Source organism: Lottia gigantea, assembly GCF_000327385.1.
Source record: "Lottia gigantea unplaced genomic scaffold LOTGIsca_253, whole genome shotgun sequence".
Classification (NCBI taxonomy): domain Eukaryota; kingdom Metazoa; phylum Mollusca; class Gastropoda; family Lottiidae; genus Lottia; species Lottia gigantea.
In genome coordinates, this window is record NW_008708767.1 from 127,295 (window position 1) to 147,087 (window position 19,793).

A 19,793-nucleotide genomic window follows, 5' to 3' on the forward strand; every position below is an offset into this window, starting at 1 on the left:
ATGATCTCTTATTTTATTGTTAAGCATACGTTGGACCAATTATTTTATAGACCAGTTTTTTGGAGGCTTTTGATAAAAATGATGAGGTGTCCATTACAGTGTTCAGTTTACAGTGCCATATTATCGATACAGTAGAAAATAGAAGGAGCAAATAAACAAGCTACCCCAGATGATGGGGTTCTTCTATTTTCTATTTTATCAACAATTCCGCACCAGGCACCCTACCGCGTCAATTCTCATCTTTAGATTTCTCTCACTTCAAATGTATAAACTTATTATAAGAATGAAAATTTTGAAATATAATATGATTTTACAATGATTCAAAGATATTATTACTATAGAAGGATTCAAATATTCAAAGATATTTTGGCTCACTACTTATTGTCCTCAAAACAAATCTGAGTCTCGACTTCAAAACAAGAATGCGTTTTTTTGCGTTTTTTTTTTTTTAGTATACTCGATTGGTCCATTCATTGGTTAGAGTGGTTGTTAAAACATTACAATAATAATTACAAAGGCATAGACTGAGGAAAGATATTAAGTAAATGTTTATTCAAAATTTATTTAAATGTGATTCAACTTCTGGTGTAGCCAAAAAGGAGGATGCTTTCATTAAAAATGGAAACTTTAGATGAACTAACTTGATAATTTTAACTAAGGCTAATGAACTTATGTGCCAAAATAGTGTTGCTTATATTATGTGTATATGAACTTTTTTCATGTATGTATATGAACTTATTTTTAATAGTACATAACTGCTACAATGTACATAGGGCTCACTTAGTATTACTTATAGTCGAGCGAAGATATTTGTGCAATATATAAACACTAGCAGTTCTCTTTATTACTATACAGAATATAACTTAGACCAAACTTTCCTTCTGTTTTGATGAGCTTTTATTTTTAATTTAACCAATTCAGGGACTAATGATGGTCCTCGTAAACATTCATCTTTTTGATGACACTGCAAGCTTATCAAATTTCTTCTCCCTTCAACATTAGGATGCTAACAAAAGGTTGTCTTAATTTTAGTTAGGTAGTTTATGTTATAAATCAGACCCAGATGTGCACAAATATCTTTACTCAAGTATACCTACTATATTTGTTATTGTTATTAGAAATTGTTATTGTTATTACCTTTTATTGTTATCAATTACTTCTATTAAATACTCAAATTATACATTTATCTTCATTATGAAATATATTTTACTTGTCACATAAACACAGCTCTATTTGTATTATCCATGATCTGATGAAATTCTTCTTTACGTCATGTTCATTTGAGTTATAAGTTGGCTTACAAAACAATGAATATCCTACAATTTCATCAGATCATGGTTGGAAAGTGGAGTGGAAGGATTTAACTAATACTTTTGCGAAAATTGCGAATAATATCTTTGACATCATAAAATACATAGTTTTAGTGCTATTGCAAGAACCACAGACATCTAACTGAAAATTGAAATGGTGCAAGTCGATGCCATTGGTGTTCCCAATAGACATAAGCTAAGAAAACCTTTTTGCAATCCCTTTAAGTCTCAAATACCCCAGAAAGCCCTTGTAGGTTTGGAATCTTAACACAAAAAAGGTAGGTTTGCATGAATCTGTGGTATTTTAGAAACCTTAGTTTTTGCCTTTTTGCACAAATGTTGCTCAGTGTTGTTTGGAATGTATTATTGTGTAATGTATTTTGAGTGATTTTTAGCAGTTTTTGAATATTGTGCTTTTTTTTTATTTTAAGTAGTTAGTTTTGAGAATATTGATGTTGATTCCTTCTTTTTCTATTTTGTTATAAAGGTCCACCATTTCGGGGTTGATTTGGGCCTTGAATATATGAAACACAATTCCTTAAAAATACCTAAGACTAAAATTTTTACTATTTATTTTTTCTTTCACTGGTTTAATCTCTGCCTGAAAATTGGAGCATCTGAAAGTATTTTGTCTTGTTAATAAGGCTCAGGAAATATGGTTTGCAGATACATTTTCTCTCCGTTTCTGAGACCAATGGACTTCTGAAAATGGTGAACCATGGTTTTTAAACATCAATTATTTTTGCTCTAACAATTTTAGAATTACTGATGTTTTGTACAGAAGTTCCCCTTGCTTTTATTTAGGTTTAATTGTCTTCATCCAGAAAACTTTTAGACAATCAGATTGGTTTTAGCTTTTAAATCTAACACAAATCCAATTTATATGATCTAACCTATAATTAAAATTGAATTTTGTTGATAAAACCATGCTCAGTCTGTAAGCTTACATTTCATAAGCTAATTTGCAAGAACATTTTCTGGACAATTTTGACAAGGGAAGAAATTTGATTGGCTGAAAGAAAGTTTTATAGAGAAGTTGTTAAACCCAAACTGGAGTGGTTTAGTAACAATAAAAGTTGATAAAAACTCTGAACAAAGACTGCCTTGTAAAAAATATTTCCTTCTTTCATTATTTCAACTTGAGTTTTATCACATGGTAAAGCAAGTATATTAATAACTTGTATTATTTTAAGCACTATTTGCATTTTGTTGGGATTTTTTTTGTATATATATTTGATACTTGTCTGATTTTGGTAGATCACATCAACACACTTTAAAAAACTTGGATGAATGGATTCCTTTTTTACTCTCTGTGACTCTACCACATAGCACATTTTGGGGTACCCTGACAAATCTGGCTCCATAGATGTGATATACAGATGTGATTTGGTCACAGGACAGACATAAAATTTCACTTTTTATAAGACAAGTATCTGATCCATTTTTGGATAGCAATAGTATATTACGTCTAAGGAACGTTAGAGTTTGCATTACTTTTTTTGAAACTCACAATCCCATTCACATAGAAATAATCAGTAAAATTTAATAGACAAATTCATATAAAGTAATATGCATTCAGTGTATATTTTTATGGGTTGTATGTGTGTGCTTTGTGTTGTGTTGTGTTGTGTTGTTATTGCTCTGAAAAGTATATAGTTGTTTTATTACTCAGTTTTCCTGAGTATAAATCTTATTTCAAACTAATTTCAACTCTTTATCAGTAGTAATAATCTGATGCTTTATTTCTTTTTTAATTGCGCCTCCAATGAAAGTCATATTTCTGTTTTGGAAAGTGCTATGGGAAACTGAAATTAAATTCAGCTATTAAAAAGACATTTGACTATACACTATACCTTTGAAAGAATATGCCAAGTATAGCTTGCTTCCAGCTTGCAAAATTAAAACAATAGATAGTCATAAAAATTGTGAAATTCTTATTTCACTTACGGTAAAACTTCATGTTAGATATTTTATTCTAGATTCTTTTACAAAAAGCTTAAAATCATCTGTTGTCAAAACATTGGAAAAGATGTGGGTGATCTTTCTATTTATAGCACTATGACGTTGGTATTGATGTCAATATTCAATATAAAACATGCTATACAAACAACAGATCAATCACTGGCTCCAAAGAAGGAAGGGAGAATGGGCCAGGTAATCCCCTGCCCAAAAATACCCCCCCTAGGTGCTCATAGACTGGCTTCATTGTAAAGATTTTGGCATAAAAACCCCCCACCCCCTTCTCTGTAGCCGCCACTGAGATCAATTCCTCTCAATATCTACCATTGTTACATTAATTCTATATCTAAACCTATTTTAAACTACCACCTGGTAGATATATATATATGTATATAATATAAGATGAATAAAGCCATGAATATTGATTAGATACATGTAAACTACATTTTTATAGGATATTAATACATCAAAATTTCTTTTCATGTAGGTGCGTGGAAAGCAGCCAGATCAATGTCGACCGTCATAAATCAGTTAAGATTGTCGTTGACAGCGTCAAGACAGAAAGCTGTTGCTCAGTCTGACGTCCAAGATGATTATCCTAAATCCATCCTCATACCAGAGAACCAACGAGCCTTAGCCGCCCAGGGATTTTACACACAACATCTTGGATTCAAACAAAAGCCCGGTCAAAGTTCAAATTCAGGTAAGTTATATAAAGATGTAATAACAAAAAAGCTGTTCATCATCTTAAGCTGACGTGGAAAAAGTAAGAGTGAAATATGTTAACCGCTGAGACTCTGCTTTCACATTTGATACTTTTGTTAAGTAAGTAGAAACTTGTTGGTTGGTTTATTGATACTTTGCTTGTGACGTTACACAAGAATATAAGTAAGGTTTTAGAAATGAGCCACAGCTTATACTAATTTCCTGCTTATATCTTTTCTTATGGAAGTTGTTGACAGGTAATCATCTGAGTTGGATTTTTGTTGTTGTTAATATCTGTCATTACATTAACTGGGGTTGGAATAAAGTTTGAATTTTTTCCAATTTTTGCGATTTATTTCAGAAACTCCCAAGTTAACTGAAGAACAGCTGAAATCACATACTGAGGCTGAAAATAACAAATTCCAGGATGCAGCTGCCAAACGCAAAATGTTCCAAAAAACACATTCCAAAAAATGGAGTTTAGTGAAAGATAGATGTGAAGATGAGAATGAAGACTCTTCAGCCAGTTTTGATTATAGCAGGAGTATGGATTTCAGTACCTCAAATTCCATGGATAGTTCTGATAACCCATTTAGTCCAGACATCCACACATCTTCCATTTCAGACTTGAGACGCCAAATAGACTTAGACATTACTAAGAAAATGGAGGATGCTTATTTTCCATTCGACATAAACAGTTGTGAAAATGTTGGTATTAGTGAACTACGTAAACATCATGTGGATAGGTTAAGTCTTGATGAGGATGACGGTGATTATTCAGTGTCGCCACCTATATCAAAACAATCCACAGTGGAACGCGTGAAGACCTTATCTTCTGGTTCTGCTCAAGGAGGACCAGTCGATCATGTGAAAATAGTTGTGTCACAAGATATTGACAATGAAAATGTGTTTGAGGGTGATGGAATCAAACCAGAACATAAGACTGAGTTGGAAAATATGCAATATTTAAGTATTGGATCCGTGGGAAGTGATCGTCTGTCAGACACAGAGTCGTCTTCAGATCATACCGTGGTTGATAAAGCTTCTAGTCTCGATAGTCCTGATATCATTGAAAATAATCAAAATCACATTAAATTCCCTCCCTCGTCTTCCAACCAGTATCATGAAAATGTAGCAGAAGCTAAATCTGTACCAGATGAAAATGATAATTTGATCTGTTTTGTTAGGGTGAGTTAATGTTATTTACACCACATCACATTGAAGGTATAGTCAAAAAGAGATATGTATGCATGTAGTATTTGTTTTTGTCACAATGCTATACAGACAGGTAACTCGGCCAGTCCTTGTGTATAAGGATTGTGACCTTAACAATTATTTCATTTCATATGAAGGAAATGTGTCTATGGGCTTGTTTATGATTCTGTTAGAAAAATAAAAACTACAATTGATAATTATATCATGTGATGATAGACTATATAATGGGTATCGACAATAATCAACAAAGAACAACACTATTAGTAATAGCAGTTGAAGCTAACACAAAGGCAACTGCTTCTGCACTGGCTATGGCATGATTTTTTTTCTTACCTTGAGGAAGCTGTGAACCAACAGTTGAGTTGAGCTATTCCAATGCCGCTGTTTGATAAAAAAAAAACATGTTTACAATTTTTTCCAGGCACCAATAAATCAAGAAACACCAGGCAGTCATTACTCTCCAGTTCATGGAGGTAGGAATACTCCAATATTGTTCCATAATTTTTATTGTTTTCTGAAATCCCAATCTTACTTTTGATTTTATTTTCCAATGAAATGAATTAAATTGACAGATGTTAAAAATGTTATAACAGTTCAACAGTTTTGACATTCTTTGGGGATTAGTGGTAAGAGTTCCCTTTATGCAGTTGATCTGCCTTAACTGTCAGTGTGATAAATATACCACTTTTGAGATTTTTTTTCTCATTGACATTGCTTCTGTTGCCATGTAGGTGTTTATATTAAAGTTACAAGATATTTTCACCGTTAAAATAGTAAAATAATCTTAGACATCAAGATAGAAATATTAAAACATATTATATAATGAAAACCTGATACATGTTGTTACTCAGAATTTCGCTCTGTGCCATCTTCAGACAAATCTTCTTTATAAGCTGTATAAGTCAGATATCAACATGTTTCAGATTCTGTTTTAATATTTCTATATATCTGGGTGTTTGTGATATAAAGTAACTATTATGATGTATATTACAGAAGACCTGTCAAGGATGGGTAGTCTACAGTCAGATAGTAGTGGGTTTGGTGATGCTGAATATGGTGCTGATGGAACTCCCCATGAATCAGAACTCTTGAAGGTAAGATAATTGATCATTTACCGGAATCTCTAATCTAGTTATGAGATTTTTGCCTGAAAAACTTGCTTTGGTGTATCGGTTTCTTCTAACATCTACCATATTAATAATCCCTCACTGTATATTGGACCGGACACACCCTACCGCTTCTTTTCCCAAGTATTATACTTGTATAATATTGTCTTTCCTTTCAGTTCTCTAATCCCGGCAGTTCAGGAAGTAGTTGTGAGAGTGCTGCCACTCTAGCCAGTAGTGTTTCAACTATATTGTCTCGTGATCTAGACAAACACAATTCACAATTCTCTCTGGACGAGGGAGACATTCTTAGTCAAATGCCAACTTTCTCGTGGCAATCAGGACCTTCATGGAAAGATGAGATAAACGAAGACCTACAATCCAAACCAAAACAAACTTACATTTCGACATGTTATATTCCAATAGCTGGCAAGAATTTTAGACAACCATATTCCATGTTTCACCGTCCAGAAATCAAAGCTGTAGACAATCATGTTTCAATTTTAGTCACAAATGCCAGCGTGGAGCGCAGCGAGGCACGAACTTGTGAAACACGAGAAACTGTGTATAAAGATAGTAGATTGGAACCTCCAGTGCGGGAGAGCATATTTAAAGAATTGATGTCACCTAGCAACAGTTCAATAGCAGCCAATAGTGATGGTTATCTGTCTTCACCAGAGCTTGGTTTCGGGCACAGTTGGAAAAAAACTGGATATCACCGATCACAATTCTCCAAATCACGTTTTAGATATGGATCTGGAGATTCAATTTTGTCTGAAAGTGATTATTCGTATTGTTCCACGCCTGATAGTATTGCTAGCTGTAACCGAGGAGATATGATGGATTATCATAAATTAATTAAGTTGATAAATCAACCAGTGAATATACAGGGTTACAAACGAAGCATTATTCAATATAAACCCAAAAAACATGTCAAAGAATGGAATAATTTATTACGCAAAAAAGTAAGTTGGCTTCTTTGATAGTTACCAAATCGGATTAAAGCACAATATCTGCTTACAAAAATAATAAAAATTTGTTGCCAAAGTTTAGCTTGAGAAATGCCATTCAAGTTTTTCAAATGTGAAATGGGAGCCATTTCTACATACTTTGTTTCTGATATAATTTCTTGTATTCTGTTATACAAGAGTTTTCATTATCAGCGTTTTTCATGCATTGTTACATGATTATTATGTGTTATTTTTTTAGAGGTTACAAGAAGAAACATGTATGTTACAATACGCCATACAGAAATATAAAACAGAGTTACATTCCCTTGAAACTGCTTTCATGGTTCAGTTTCAACAAGCTTATGAAGAACTTTCGGAAGAAGAAAGGTAAGCTGTTTTTTTTTTAAACTGGTTATGTATACATGTATGCGGGACACCGATAGAATTAACTTACACCATTCTGATTTTCAGACAAACATCTGCAATTCCATTAAATATAAGCTTTTTGTGACATCACTATTGCAAAGGCCTGTAGATAATATTAGTTTTTAGAGTTTAGAAAACCTCTTTACAATCCCTTTAAGTATATTAAAAGTTTGCATGCAGGACTCATCAGCTCTGTAAGGATCCCATGGTAACTGAATTTGGACTTTACTTCTGAAAAGTCATGAATTCATTAAATTCACTTGCCTCTTGATGCCTTTGGGGTGGACATCAGACTGACTCTTGGAATCTCTGGCCATGACTTTATGTTCTGTAAATTTGGTTCTGATTTGTAAACTCTGTTTTATTTAACAGGGATGAAGTGGAAGAGTTACAACATTTATGGACAGCTATACATCAACAATTATTAGAAACAGAACGTTTACTATCCCAGAGGTTGAAAAAAATTAGTAGTGGCAATGATTTCTTTACCTATATCTCATCATTAAGTGTTTTACAAAGGGTATGTGTTTATTATTATTAACATGAAACTTTGATTAAGTGAAACACATCAAAATCAGCTGCTTTGCACAATTGAGACCAGAGTTTTCATCTGATTTGAAGAAGTTAAGAATAGCTAACTTTGCCAAATATTCCCATTTGGCCCATGTTTTGGACTTTTCCTACTCTTTGGACCCCAGGGGCCCGGAAAAACACTTAAAACCCAATTAAAAACAATTAGAGAGAAAAAATAGAATTTTTTTAGTTACAAGCGACCACTGCACGAAATGTGCTTAGACACAAATAAATTTTTATCTTGCAAAGTTACAAAGCTACAAAGCTGAAATTTTGCAGACATATGCACGTGGACCATCCAGACATTGCGAAAAAAACCGAACTGAAAAATCTCCCATAGGGAAAAAGTTAGCTCGGGAAAAGTTGCCAACATTCTGCTCTTATAGGCCATATAGAAGGAAAACGTCCAATAGCTAACTTTGCCAAATATTCCCATTTGGCCCATGTTTTGGACTTTTCCTACTCTTTGGACCCCAGGGGCCCGGAAAAACACTTAATACCCAATTAAAAACAATTAGAGAAAAAATTAAGAGAATTTTTTTAGTTACTAGCGACCACTGCACGAAATGTGCTTACACACAAATAAATTTTTATCTTGCAAAGTTACAAAGCTGAAATTTTGCAGACATATGCACGTGGACCATCCGGACATTGCGAAAAAAACGAACTGAAAAATCTCCCATAGGGAAAAAGTTAGCTTATTTGGATTGATAAAATATTTGTTACGTTTGAGGTTTATGATGCTTTAATAAACAGTTTTAGAGTTATTTCCCCTGACTTAGTGAAAAATGTAAAAATGAGCTTGTTGCACAAATAGAAGCTGGAGATTTGAACTAATTGGGATGAAACTTCTTAGTGTAGATTGATGTTGACAATGAAACATTAATTTGATCAAAATACATGTATATGTGTTTTTGACCATGAAAAACCTTATTACTTCATGAGCATCTGTTGGTGTACATTTAGGTTCAATTCAAACAAGAGTAGTCTATTTTGTTTTGGGGTAGGACAAGTAATACTCGCTGTTTAATCAGACTTATATTGTAAATATAACTAGACTGCTTCTGTTAGACATGGATGTGCATAAATTTCTCAACACGACTATATCTGGAATGGCAAGCAAACCTTCATTAATCAAGTTCAAGAGTGATAACTCTTTTATGTGTCAAACTTTTCTGAATCTGCCCAAATTTCAATGTGTCACTCGATTCATTAGTTCTGAACCGGTTCTTGCTTTAATCCCATACTGATGTTGAAATTTTTTCAGATGATATTGTTATTAAGAGAACAGTTATATCAACAACAGATAACAGTAGGTAAAGAAGATGTTGAAGTTGTTCATCAACCTGCCCAGCTTCCTTTATTTAAATCACAGAGTTGTTTAGGGTTAAATCTACCACCACCCTTCACTTCATCTTACCATAACCCTACCCTAGTACCTTCTCGAGTGGGACACAGTTTAGAAGAGGTTATTTCCCTTTTTATTTTCTTTGCTTTTGAATTATTGAAGGTGCTTGATTGGTTAGTTCTGAACAGGTTTAGCCTGTTTTTCAATTCTAGGCGTCTATGAACATTACGGAACCAGATTATGTCATATTCGAATTTTTCCAATCCATACCTTCTCTACCATTTTGAATTCTGTCTGCACCAACTATTTTTTGGGCACACATGGAACGCATTCTGATTGATTCCATGTATCCTGAACATGCAGAACAACCAATCAAGCGGTCTCATGTATTAATGTTAATTAACGCTATACCAGTTGAGGATTTGGAACATCATGATTTCAAAAAGAAATTTCAATTCAATTGGCTGACCTTTTGTTTTGCTTTATTGTTTTATTTGATCTATTTGTATGGAATGCAGGTGAAAGGGAATTTATGTTGTTGATTCTAATCTGTTGCTTAACTTAACCTGACCAACCAGTGTTCAATCAGGGCATAGGTCAAGATATACCTTTGGATTTTTCAAACCGTGTCCCTAAGAGTGAAGCAGTCTCAGGGACTGACATTTATAGGTGAATTATTTGACATAAATCATGAAAAAAATCGGCTACAGTTGTAAACCACATGAGAAAATGTCCTGGGTCAGAAAAAATCAAAATATCTGTTTTTAAATTATAAAATTTCACAATGTTTTTCTCTTTTAGAGGTATTTTTTTATTTTGAACTATTATTGTCTGGGAAGAAAAGTCACTCTATTTCATTTCATGAGCCCTTGTATTAATTTTCAGCTACGTGATTCAATAATAAAGGATGTACGAGAGGAGATAGACAAAAGTACACAAAATCTTCATTCAGATATGAAGGTAAGCTTTCAGTAAAATTCACAGTATATTGCAGTTTGTTTCAATGATATGAAGTGTCTGGACTATAAAAGACATAGTCAAAATTTGACAGTCTCATAAGCTTTATCATCCGGTCCCTCTTAGTGGGCACACATCTGTGACAAAGGCTTAGAACAGTGGCAGTGGTCTCGGCTTATAATTGAAATTAAAATGAGAGCGTCAGTAATTTTTGCTATAGCTTCAGATAATTTTAAGCTTGAAGACTTATATTTGTAATATTAAAGGACAAAATGATTTTATGGGGGTTGCAATGCCAAAGTGTTTGCGTTTCTTTTATCAGGAGGAAAATGTGAATAATTCATGACTCATACTGTAGATATTAACATAGATATGATTTTTATTTTAAACAGAGTAAAGAAGAAGAAATCCAGAGATTACAGTTTGAATTAATGGTGGAGAAATATAGAAAAGAAGATAATCATAATTCTGTTGTAGAAACTGATGTTTAAATTCCAAAATATATTTACAAGGCCAGTCATCTACTTGACACCCCCTAGACTTTTATTGAACTCATCCACACATGCATTCTTCAAATCAACAAGAAACTGTACACAAGCTCACATGTTTCTTGTTGTTGTTAAATCCATTCCAAAAGATATAAGTACAAGGCTGAATATAATGTCATCTATACACCCCAAGACTTTCTATTGAACTCTTCAACCCATGCATACCTTTCATCAATAAATGACCTAATATCTATGATTGGAAGAGCTTACCTGTAAAATTAGGGGTGTTTTCTGTTACCTGTCAAATTAAATTCATTCCAAATATATTCAGTAATATGTGCATTACATAAGAGAAATCATAATATTTTAATGGTGCTGATTATACATCTAGATTATTCTATGTCTGAGAATCTCTGACCCTGTCCCAGTGGTAAGGTTTCTTAGACTAGGTTCTTATATATAATTTTGTTAAAATTATTGCCATATTTTGTGAACAATTTGTCAAAAATCGAATTCAAAATTCTCTCATCAGATTATAATGATTTTCATAATTGTTACAAGATGATTTGAAAGTTAAAATTGATTAAGAAATGGAAAATACTGCAACTGTAAAGCTTTGGTATTAAAATATTGCTATAAATATTATAACTTTGATGTTTCCAATGAACCTTATAAATTATGGTTTACAATATTTTCATTCCTTTTCAAGTTTATTATCTGACATTTCATTTGTCAGATTCATTTTTAGAATTAGAATTTTTCATTTCTGACATATTTTTATATTTGTCAGATTTTTTCATATCTAAATTCGACATATATAATTATATTTGTCATTCATAGAATTAGATATATGTGTGATAAGTACTTATATAGCATTTTTATATTATCTTGTTTAGAAAAAAGAAAAATAATCTAAGTGAGAACATGAAGCATTTCTTTTTAACTTTTAAATTTCATGAAAAATTATAACCTGTGAATTTTAAGCATAAGCAAAATTCGTTTCTAGTCTATAAAAGCTGCCTCAAAATACTACTGCAATCTTTATTCAATGCTTTGTTATGATAATATTATTCCTTATTTGATTATTGTTAAAATGTAAGAGTTATCTCAAATATAGTGTGGTAGACAAAAAATCAAAATAAACTACTATATGTAAATTTATTGTGATAGAAATAGGTAGTTGAACAATGGCATCTCATGTTTCTGAAGGTTTGTTTTATTAGGTTTAGCCAAGCAAAGTATTTATGCACATCTGAGAGTGATTCAAAACTTAACCATAGAACAGTCCACTATGGTTGGTTGTTAAATGACTGTTTTGAATGAACCTGATATAATTGAGCAAAGATATTTCAATTCCAATTCAAAACACAAGCAGCCCATTTTACTTGTAGGTAAATTAGATAGAAATTTAAACTATTCAGACTAAGCTTACATTGTCATGATTACTACTTACAATACCTGAAAATAAAATGGACTGCTTATGTTTATGTTTTGAAAGAGCACAACAGTAAATGGAGCCATAGGATGATGCTAAATTAAGATGAATATTGTTGATATATGTTTATTAATAATTGTATTTTTTTTATTTATTTATCTATCTATATATATATAAAATATATTGATCGTTCAAACATCATATTGAAACATTTAACTAAATAATACCATATTCTTATTTTTATAAATAATAATCCTCCACTTTCTCAGTTTAAAATAATAGCTTTGGAAGTTTGTGGGATTTCTTGTCCACAACCCTGTTAGTGATACATGTCTTAGGGGGTGTCTTGGCAAAATAGACCCCACTCCTTGAATTATCTGATTCATTCAATGTTTATAATTCGTCGTCGAAATACCATTAAATGGTGATTTGTGCCACTTTTGGACCGTACAACCTTTTCACAGGGTTTGTTGGATTGCTGTATTAACAACAGTATCACAATATAGAATACAATACCCGTAGTGACGTATTATATTATTATTATTATTATTTTGTCATGTCAGCCAATTTCGCTTTTTGGCAACGAAAAGGTGCTTCAACTTTATTAACCAGCCTAATGTGAAAGTACCACCAGCGCTGTGTAACATTTTCGGATGTACGGAAATTGCCGAATGGAGTATTAATAGTACAATCTGTTATAAATAAAAATATATCATGTATTTATTAATCCAATTTCATGTAAATTATTCAAATAATACTAAATTATACATATATAGGATATATAGTATCAAAACTATAAAACATAATAATATTAAAAATGTAAAAATATGTTAATCGCCATATTAAGCTAATGAATATAAGGAACAGTCTTTTCTCGAAAACTTAACTACGAAAAGATTTAGATTTCAAGAAATACATTAATCTCATTGGATATTTAAACTACATTTAAGTGACTGACCAATTAGAAATACTAAAACTTTAGTTAAGTTGTGGAGAATAAGGCCCCAGAACATTGACAGTAATAAAAATCACCGTGGTTCTAATTCAAATACACCCAACCTAATTCTTGCATCAGGGAAAGTTCTTGAATTTATACTTTTCTTTCTTGTTTTTGGTTCCTCCTGGTGAAACGTTGGGGGTCTGTGCGTACTTGGCTTTGGGGATCTTTGGAATGCATCATCGTCTTCTTCTGCACAACGCGATGATCGTCTGTCTTTGTTTTCTGTGTCCGGAAACACTTCTTTATCAGTTGAGATCAGACGTCGAAGCTTTTTGGTTTTTAAATGGTTTTGACAGGTTTCACATAAATATGTTACAGGAATTTCGACGCCTCCAGAATCATGTGCACTTCCGGTACTAAGAACTCTTATTCTTTCACAAGATTTCGGTATTGATGTTTGACTTTCATTGTCCGAGTCGTTCGCAGCGTAATTTTCTTCCTCAACCTCGCAGTATCCATGACGAGAGAAATTTCTGGTGCGAGAAAATCTGTTGCTACTTATGTCCTCTTCATATCCTTCGTTGTCAAAATAACTTTTGGGCGTTCGAGGCTTTTTCAAATATATGCTGCTTTCATTCTCGATCGTAATGCTGTGTTCCGGTAACGTGATGCCTGTGATAAACTTTGAGTTGTTCGTCTGGTCCCTCGGAAATATATATTCGGGTTCATAAGAGATTCTCGGTCTGTTAAGAGAGACCACATGTCCAGGAATCCTTTCACGTTTCACATGTAAATTTTTTTCCACATAGTCTCTCAGATATCCCATTTTGTTACGAACTCGGCGATGGTATCGAATAAATGATATACCTAAAAACACAATCAGAACAGTGGCCACTACAATTGATGGAATATATAAAACGGCTTGAGGATAATCAAGTTCGTTTTTGGCGGGAACATTACTGTTACCCGTATTATTCATTTTCAATAGTCTTCGAATCAGCTATACTTTTCCGAAGAACTATTTTAGAATCGGTTCTTCACAAAGCATGAGGTATCGAGATACAATGCTGAAGGTTGCTTGGTCAGTTGCCGAATCTGGATTATATCATTTTGTCAAGTGCTGTTCGTCGTAACACTGGTAGACGTTGGCTGTCCCGTTTCAGACTGAAATATAAAAAACGAAAATTGTACCTTTTATAATGAACATAAAATTCATTTGGCAATTAAGAAGTATATATATATAAAATTAGCAAATAGTGGCACAAAAGTTCGTCAGCTAGACAGCGATGCCGTTATACTTAAATTCTGAACGGAAAGAAGAGACAAATAGAAATGAGACAGGTGAAATAGAGCTGAAATAGAGCCGCATTCTGTAATACAAGAATGGTGACTATTCAAAGGTATAAGACGAAATTTGTAAAAGCTTGACATTGTGAAAATGCTTTATACCACTTCCTTGTGTAAAATAACAATAACAACACACATGTATTAGAAATCGTTACAATTATTGACCGATTTTATTAGTGGATATCATAGTTCAAATTTCCTACCTTGTCTTAAAAACTTACTAATAATATAACCCAAGTGTCCTTTTTCTATCATAGTACCCTACTGTTACACATAAATAGTCTTCTAAACCTACACCTTCAGACCACAATAACTGTCTATTTAAGTGGTCCGTTGTTGAGAAATACGTATTCGACAAAAATGAAGAATTAGCGCAAATGATTAGGTGCCTTGTTTCGAATCCTCCTCAAGGTTAGAAAAAGTTTTGATGGCGAAGTCGACTTTAATCCCTAAACAAAATTAATATCCTCGCCAGTGTCTGCCTATATGAATATCTAATTAAAAATTTCCTGATTTTGAAAACGTCAACACTTCCCTTTAACGCTGTGCTAGAATATTTTCTTTTTGTGGCGGTGGTTGTTGTATTTTAGTCGGTAGCGAGTTGAAATAGGTACCGTGCGTGTATAGTCAAAGACGTATGTATTTGGAAAAAAGATTTACTGAATTTTTCGTCAACGGACCAAAACTAAATTATTTTTTTCAAATCGATAGATCGATGATGTACACTGATAGAGTTTAGATTATTAGATTACTTGTGCGTGTCTATAAGATATCGGGCTTGTTATATTACAACGGAACATTTATGTTAATTATTCATTGCTTACTTAATACTTTACGAACATACTTGTAAATAACAGACTTAAAGTGGTGGTTCATACCGATTGACATATATTTTGATTTATTTTTGTCATAGTCTACGAACCGAATAAAACCGGAATATTATGGAAGATATTAGAAAATGATCGTCATAAAACAAGGATTACTCCACCTATTGCAACATAGATGAAAAAAAAGAATGATTTTTTTTGATTTTGACATATACGGATTCACCACTCCCTTTACTAACAAAGTCTTGTTATAATAGTTTTAAATATTCAAGTATCTATCCGAATTATGTAACACAACTTATTAGTATGGATTAGGATTAATTTACATCTAATTTTGGGATGGATTTAAGGTCAAGGGTGGGGTGACTGGACATGCTGAACTTTCCTTTTTGTTTTAAAGTGACCTCATGATATGGTCGACCCCTTTTAAAACACTTACATTAAAGGTGAACAGTTTGCATTTGTGGCGTTGATTTGGATTGCATGTAACCTGCATGAAATTTTTGCCTTATCTTTTCAAGATATAAATTTCACTTTCCATTCTATATGTCTTTTCTATCTATGTTGTAGTCTCAAGAAAAGACGAATCTCCTTTTTAACCGGATAATACTGGACACACGTGGATTTGAAGGCAACTGTCGACGGTGAGATGTGAACATTATTACGGATGAGATTTGGGAAAGGTATGCTTATTGGTCGAACGTATCCCTTTAAACTGGAATATTATGGAAGTTATAAGAAAATGAAAACCATAAAACAAGGATTACTCCATCTACTGACATCGTCGAGAAATCCCAAGAATGATTGTTTCACTATACTGAAGAAAAGAAGACAAATCTGTCCCCAAAACGAGAAAGAATTCAACTTTCAGTATGGCAGTGACTTTAAAGGCATCAGAATAATCTTTGAGTGTCCATTATACACGTTCAAAATCTACCAAACCAAGTCAGAAAATGTTCATAGAAAATATTACCGTAGCTTGATATTTTAAGTATGTTCTATTCCCTTGTGATGATTTACTAGAATAATATATACAGTTGTATTAAGGAAATAAATCATATTCACACTATAGTCATAGTAAGCCTTTGGTATTGTCAATTTGACGCCTTTAGTGACATAAAGGAAATATTTTCGACCTTATTATGCAGTCGAGGATATACGTTAAATTTAATATTATGTGTATAATTCACAGTAAACGATGCATGATTTCAAGATATCATTTTAATTCATTTATGTATGTACAACATTTATTTTCACAAAGTCTTGCATTGTCAAACGTCAAAATCTCGATAACTTATTCAATATTAATGATTCGGATCGTATACAGACTTGTATTCACTGAAATCAATCACTGTAACATATATTTTATTGAATGGTTATATCAGACCCACGATAAATAGGTTAAAAGGTACAAAAAGTTTATAATTCTAACTATATTTCAATCGACCTTATATTAATAATCTTGATAACGACAAAAACTATCCATGATAACAACAGAAACTATCCAAAATCTCGATAAAAAGTAGATGCAACCATAATCATCTTTATAACAACAAACACTACCCACAATTTTGATAACAACATAAACTATCGACAATTTTGATATCCACAGAAACTATCCAAATTCTCGATTACAATAGAAACTATCAAAACTTTTCTAAACAACAGAAATTATCCACAATCACGATAACAACAAAAACTATAAACACTCTTATATCTAAAAATTCTTTGAAATCTGATGAGAATATTGGGTATAGGTAAGGCGAGGGCCCAGAGCTGCTCAGTCCGCCCCTGTATAAACATGAAGATACACAAACGTTGAACAGTTCAAGATTGTTTTTATTAGGATAAAATCTGTATATATGTATCCTATAGATTGAAGAAACCCCAGGGTATCATAAGAAGAAGTCCGATGTAATATAAAATCAAACTTACCATTTGTTTACATATTCAACCAATTCAAGACCAGACGATTATTGACTAGATAGAGACGCGTCAACGAGCACTTATGTTACAAAGAAAAACAGTATTTATCAAACGGACTATTGTCCTGTACGTTATAAGAAATCGAAGCTTGGTTACAGAAATAATATGATTGAAAACAACATACTAGTTGCTAAGATCAGATATTTTAAACGTCTTTCGAACTGATTTACAAAAATGAGCATATTATGTTTATGGCTTCACTTAAAACTAAAACGCTAATGAACACTGGAAGAGATTGTCTGTGAAAGGGGTTGAAAGTCCTCACCGTGCAGACACTGAGGTACTGACCGCGACCCTTGTTAAGACTATATGGATGAGGCGGACCCATCTTAGTATTTCTGATTATTACTAAAGGGACAGATTCGCCATCCGTTTGACCAATCGTAACTTAGTCTGAGAAACGGGAATATTTTGGCTGAGTTAATCAGTAAAGTATTCACAGCTCACCGTCGAAGTTTAAGCCTTCATATCCATGTGTGTCCAGAATTAATGAAAGATAAAATGACTACTCGTATCATATCATATATAGAAGAACATAATATATAGAAATAGAAATTGTAATTCCTACTTTGAGATCATTTCGAAGGAATTATGTTATTTTCGAAAAACTTCTAGTGCTTCAGGGCCAAATTAACCCCCGAAAATGGCAAATCTGTCAATTTAATGACGACCTTTTAAGCAGAGCAATGGAATGGCGTCATTTGCTTAGTTATTTCGAAAAAATTGTGGTCGTGGATTTTGATCTCGGTTGGCGTACGTGAAAGTCTGGTAAACTTGAATTTGCTTTTCTCCATGATTCTAGTCGATCCAGCTGTAAATGGTTACTGATTATCGGATAAGATCAATGCCAGTAGGATTGGCCAAAGCCAGTACCTTTTGACCAGTTGATACGAGTGGGTCTAGATAGAAGCATAAAATCCTTGTAATTGATAGTCTACAGTGACTATTAAGTCCAAAATAAACTAAAAGAATTTGTGGGGGTGGCCAATTACTTTCGGTTGTACTTACTCCAGTAATTCATGCATCTCTTTCCACGTTAAATCATCAAATTCAACCTTCTATTACTTTTTCTAAAAAGTCATTGAAAATTTTCCAACAAGCTAGCTAGTCAAATTGAAAGTAGACCACAACATTTGATGGACACAATCCGATAATTCATTCAGCATCAGTTTCCAAATTAACTCTCAAAATTCAACCTTCTATAACTTTTTTAAGAAATCTCGTTGAAAACTTTCCAATATGTCACATGAAAGCCTGGCCAATGCTTAGTTTATGGACAAAAATTATCCTTCCGCATGAAAATCTCTCTCAACAAAATCTGAAAGAAAATGCTATTTCAGACATCATTTTCCAAATCTAGACAAAATATTAGTCAAAAATAGGCATGCAAAACCCTCAAAAGGGAGCGAGAAAGAGGATTTTTGAAAATAGCAGGCACGGACTACATTCGTATACAATCATCGTTTTTCGTTAGCATAAGATAAAACATCTTGTAATTGTAACAGCACACAAAAGGACTACTTTTAAAAATATCCATCCGCAAGTGTTTTTCCGGGCCCCTGGGGTCCAAAGAGTAGGAAAAGTCCAAAACATGGGCCAAATGGGAATATTTGGCAAAGTTAGCTATTGGACGTTTTCCTTCTATATGGCCTATAAGAGCAGAATGTCGGCAACTTTTCCCGAGCTAACTTTTTCCCTATGGGAGATTTTTCAGTTCGGTTTTTTTCGCAATGTCTGGATGGTTCACGTGCATATGTCTGCAAAATTTCAGCTTTGTAGCTTTGTAACTTTGCAAGATAAAAATTTATTTGTGTCTAAGCACATTTCGTGCAGTGGTCGCTTGTAACTAAAAAAATTCTATTTTTTTCTCTAATTGTTTTTAATTGGGTTTTAAGTGTTTTTCCGGGCCCCTGGGGTCCAAAGAGTAGGAAAAGTCCAAAACATGGGCCAAATGGGAATATTTGGCAAAGTTAGCTATTGGACGTTTTCCTTCTATATGGCCTATAAGAGCAGAATGTCGGCAACTTTTCCCGAGCTAACTTTTTCCCTATGGGAGATTTTTCAGTTCGGTTTTTTTGGCAATGTCTGGATGGTTCACGTGCATATGTCTGCAAAATTTCAGCTTTGTAGCTTTGTAACTTTGCAAGATAAAAATTTATTTGTGTCTAAGCACATTTCGTGCAGTGGTCGCTTGTAACTAAAAAAATTCTATTTTTTTCTC

General features: G+C 33.1%; 2 protein-coding genes across 2 annotated transcripts; one reads left to right on the top strand and one right to left on the bottom strand.

Annotated features, from left to right (window-relative positions):
* Positions 1-1,464: 1,464 nt before the first annotated feature.
* Positions 1,465-11,873, top strand: LOTGIDRAFT_239454 (hypothetical protein; the record flags this gene model as incomplete). Its single annotated transcript, XM_009055843.1, has 12 exons — positions 1,465-1,560; positions 3,365-3,464; positions 3,757-3,972; positions 4,336-5,162; positions 5,611-5,662; positions 6,183-6,283; positions 6,475-7,260; positions 7,505-7,632; positions 8,044-8,191; positions 9,512-9,712; positions 10,478-10,552; positions 10,942-11,873. The coding sequence occupies 12 exons, from the start codon at positions 1,465-1,467 to the stop codon at positions 11,038-11,040; spliced, it is 2,829 nt and encodes a 942-aa protein (XP_009054091.1). The 3' UTR covers positions 11,041-11,873.
* A 1,627-nt stretch (positions 11,874-13,500) lies between these two features.
* On the bottom strand, positions 13,501-14,391 carry LOTGIDRAFT_175219 (hypothetical protein; the record flags this gene model as incomplete). Its single annotated transcript, XM_009055844.1, has 1 exon — positions 13,501-14,391. The coding sequence occupies one exon, from the start codon at positions 14,389-14,391 to the stop codon at positions 13,501-13,503; it is 891 nt and encodes a 296-aa protein (XP_009054092.1).
* Between the last annotated feature and the right edge of the window lie 5,402 nt (positions 14,392-19,793).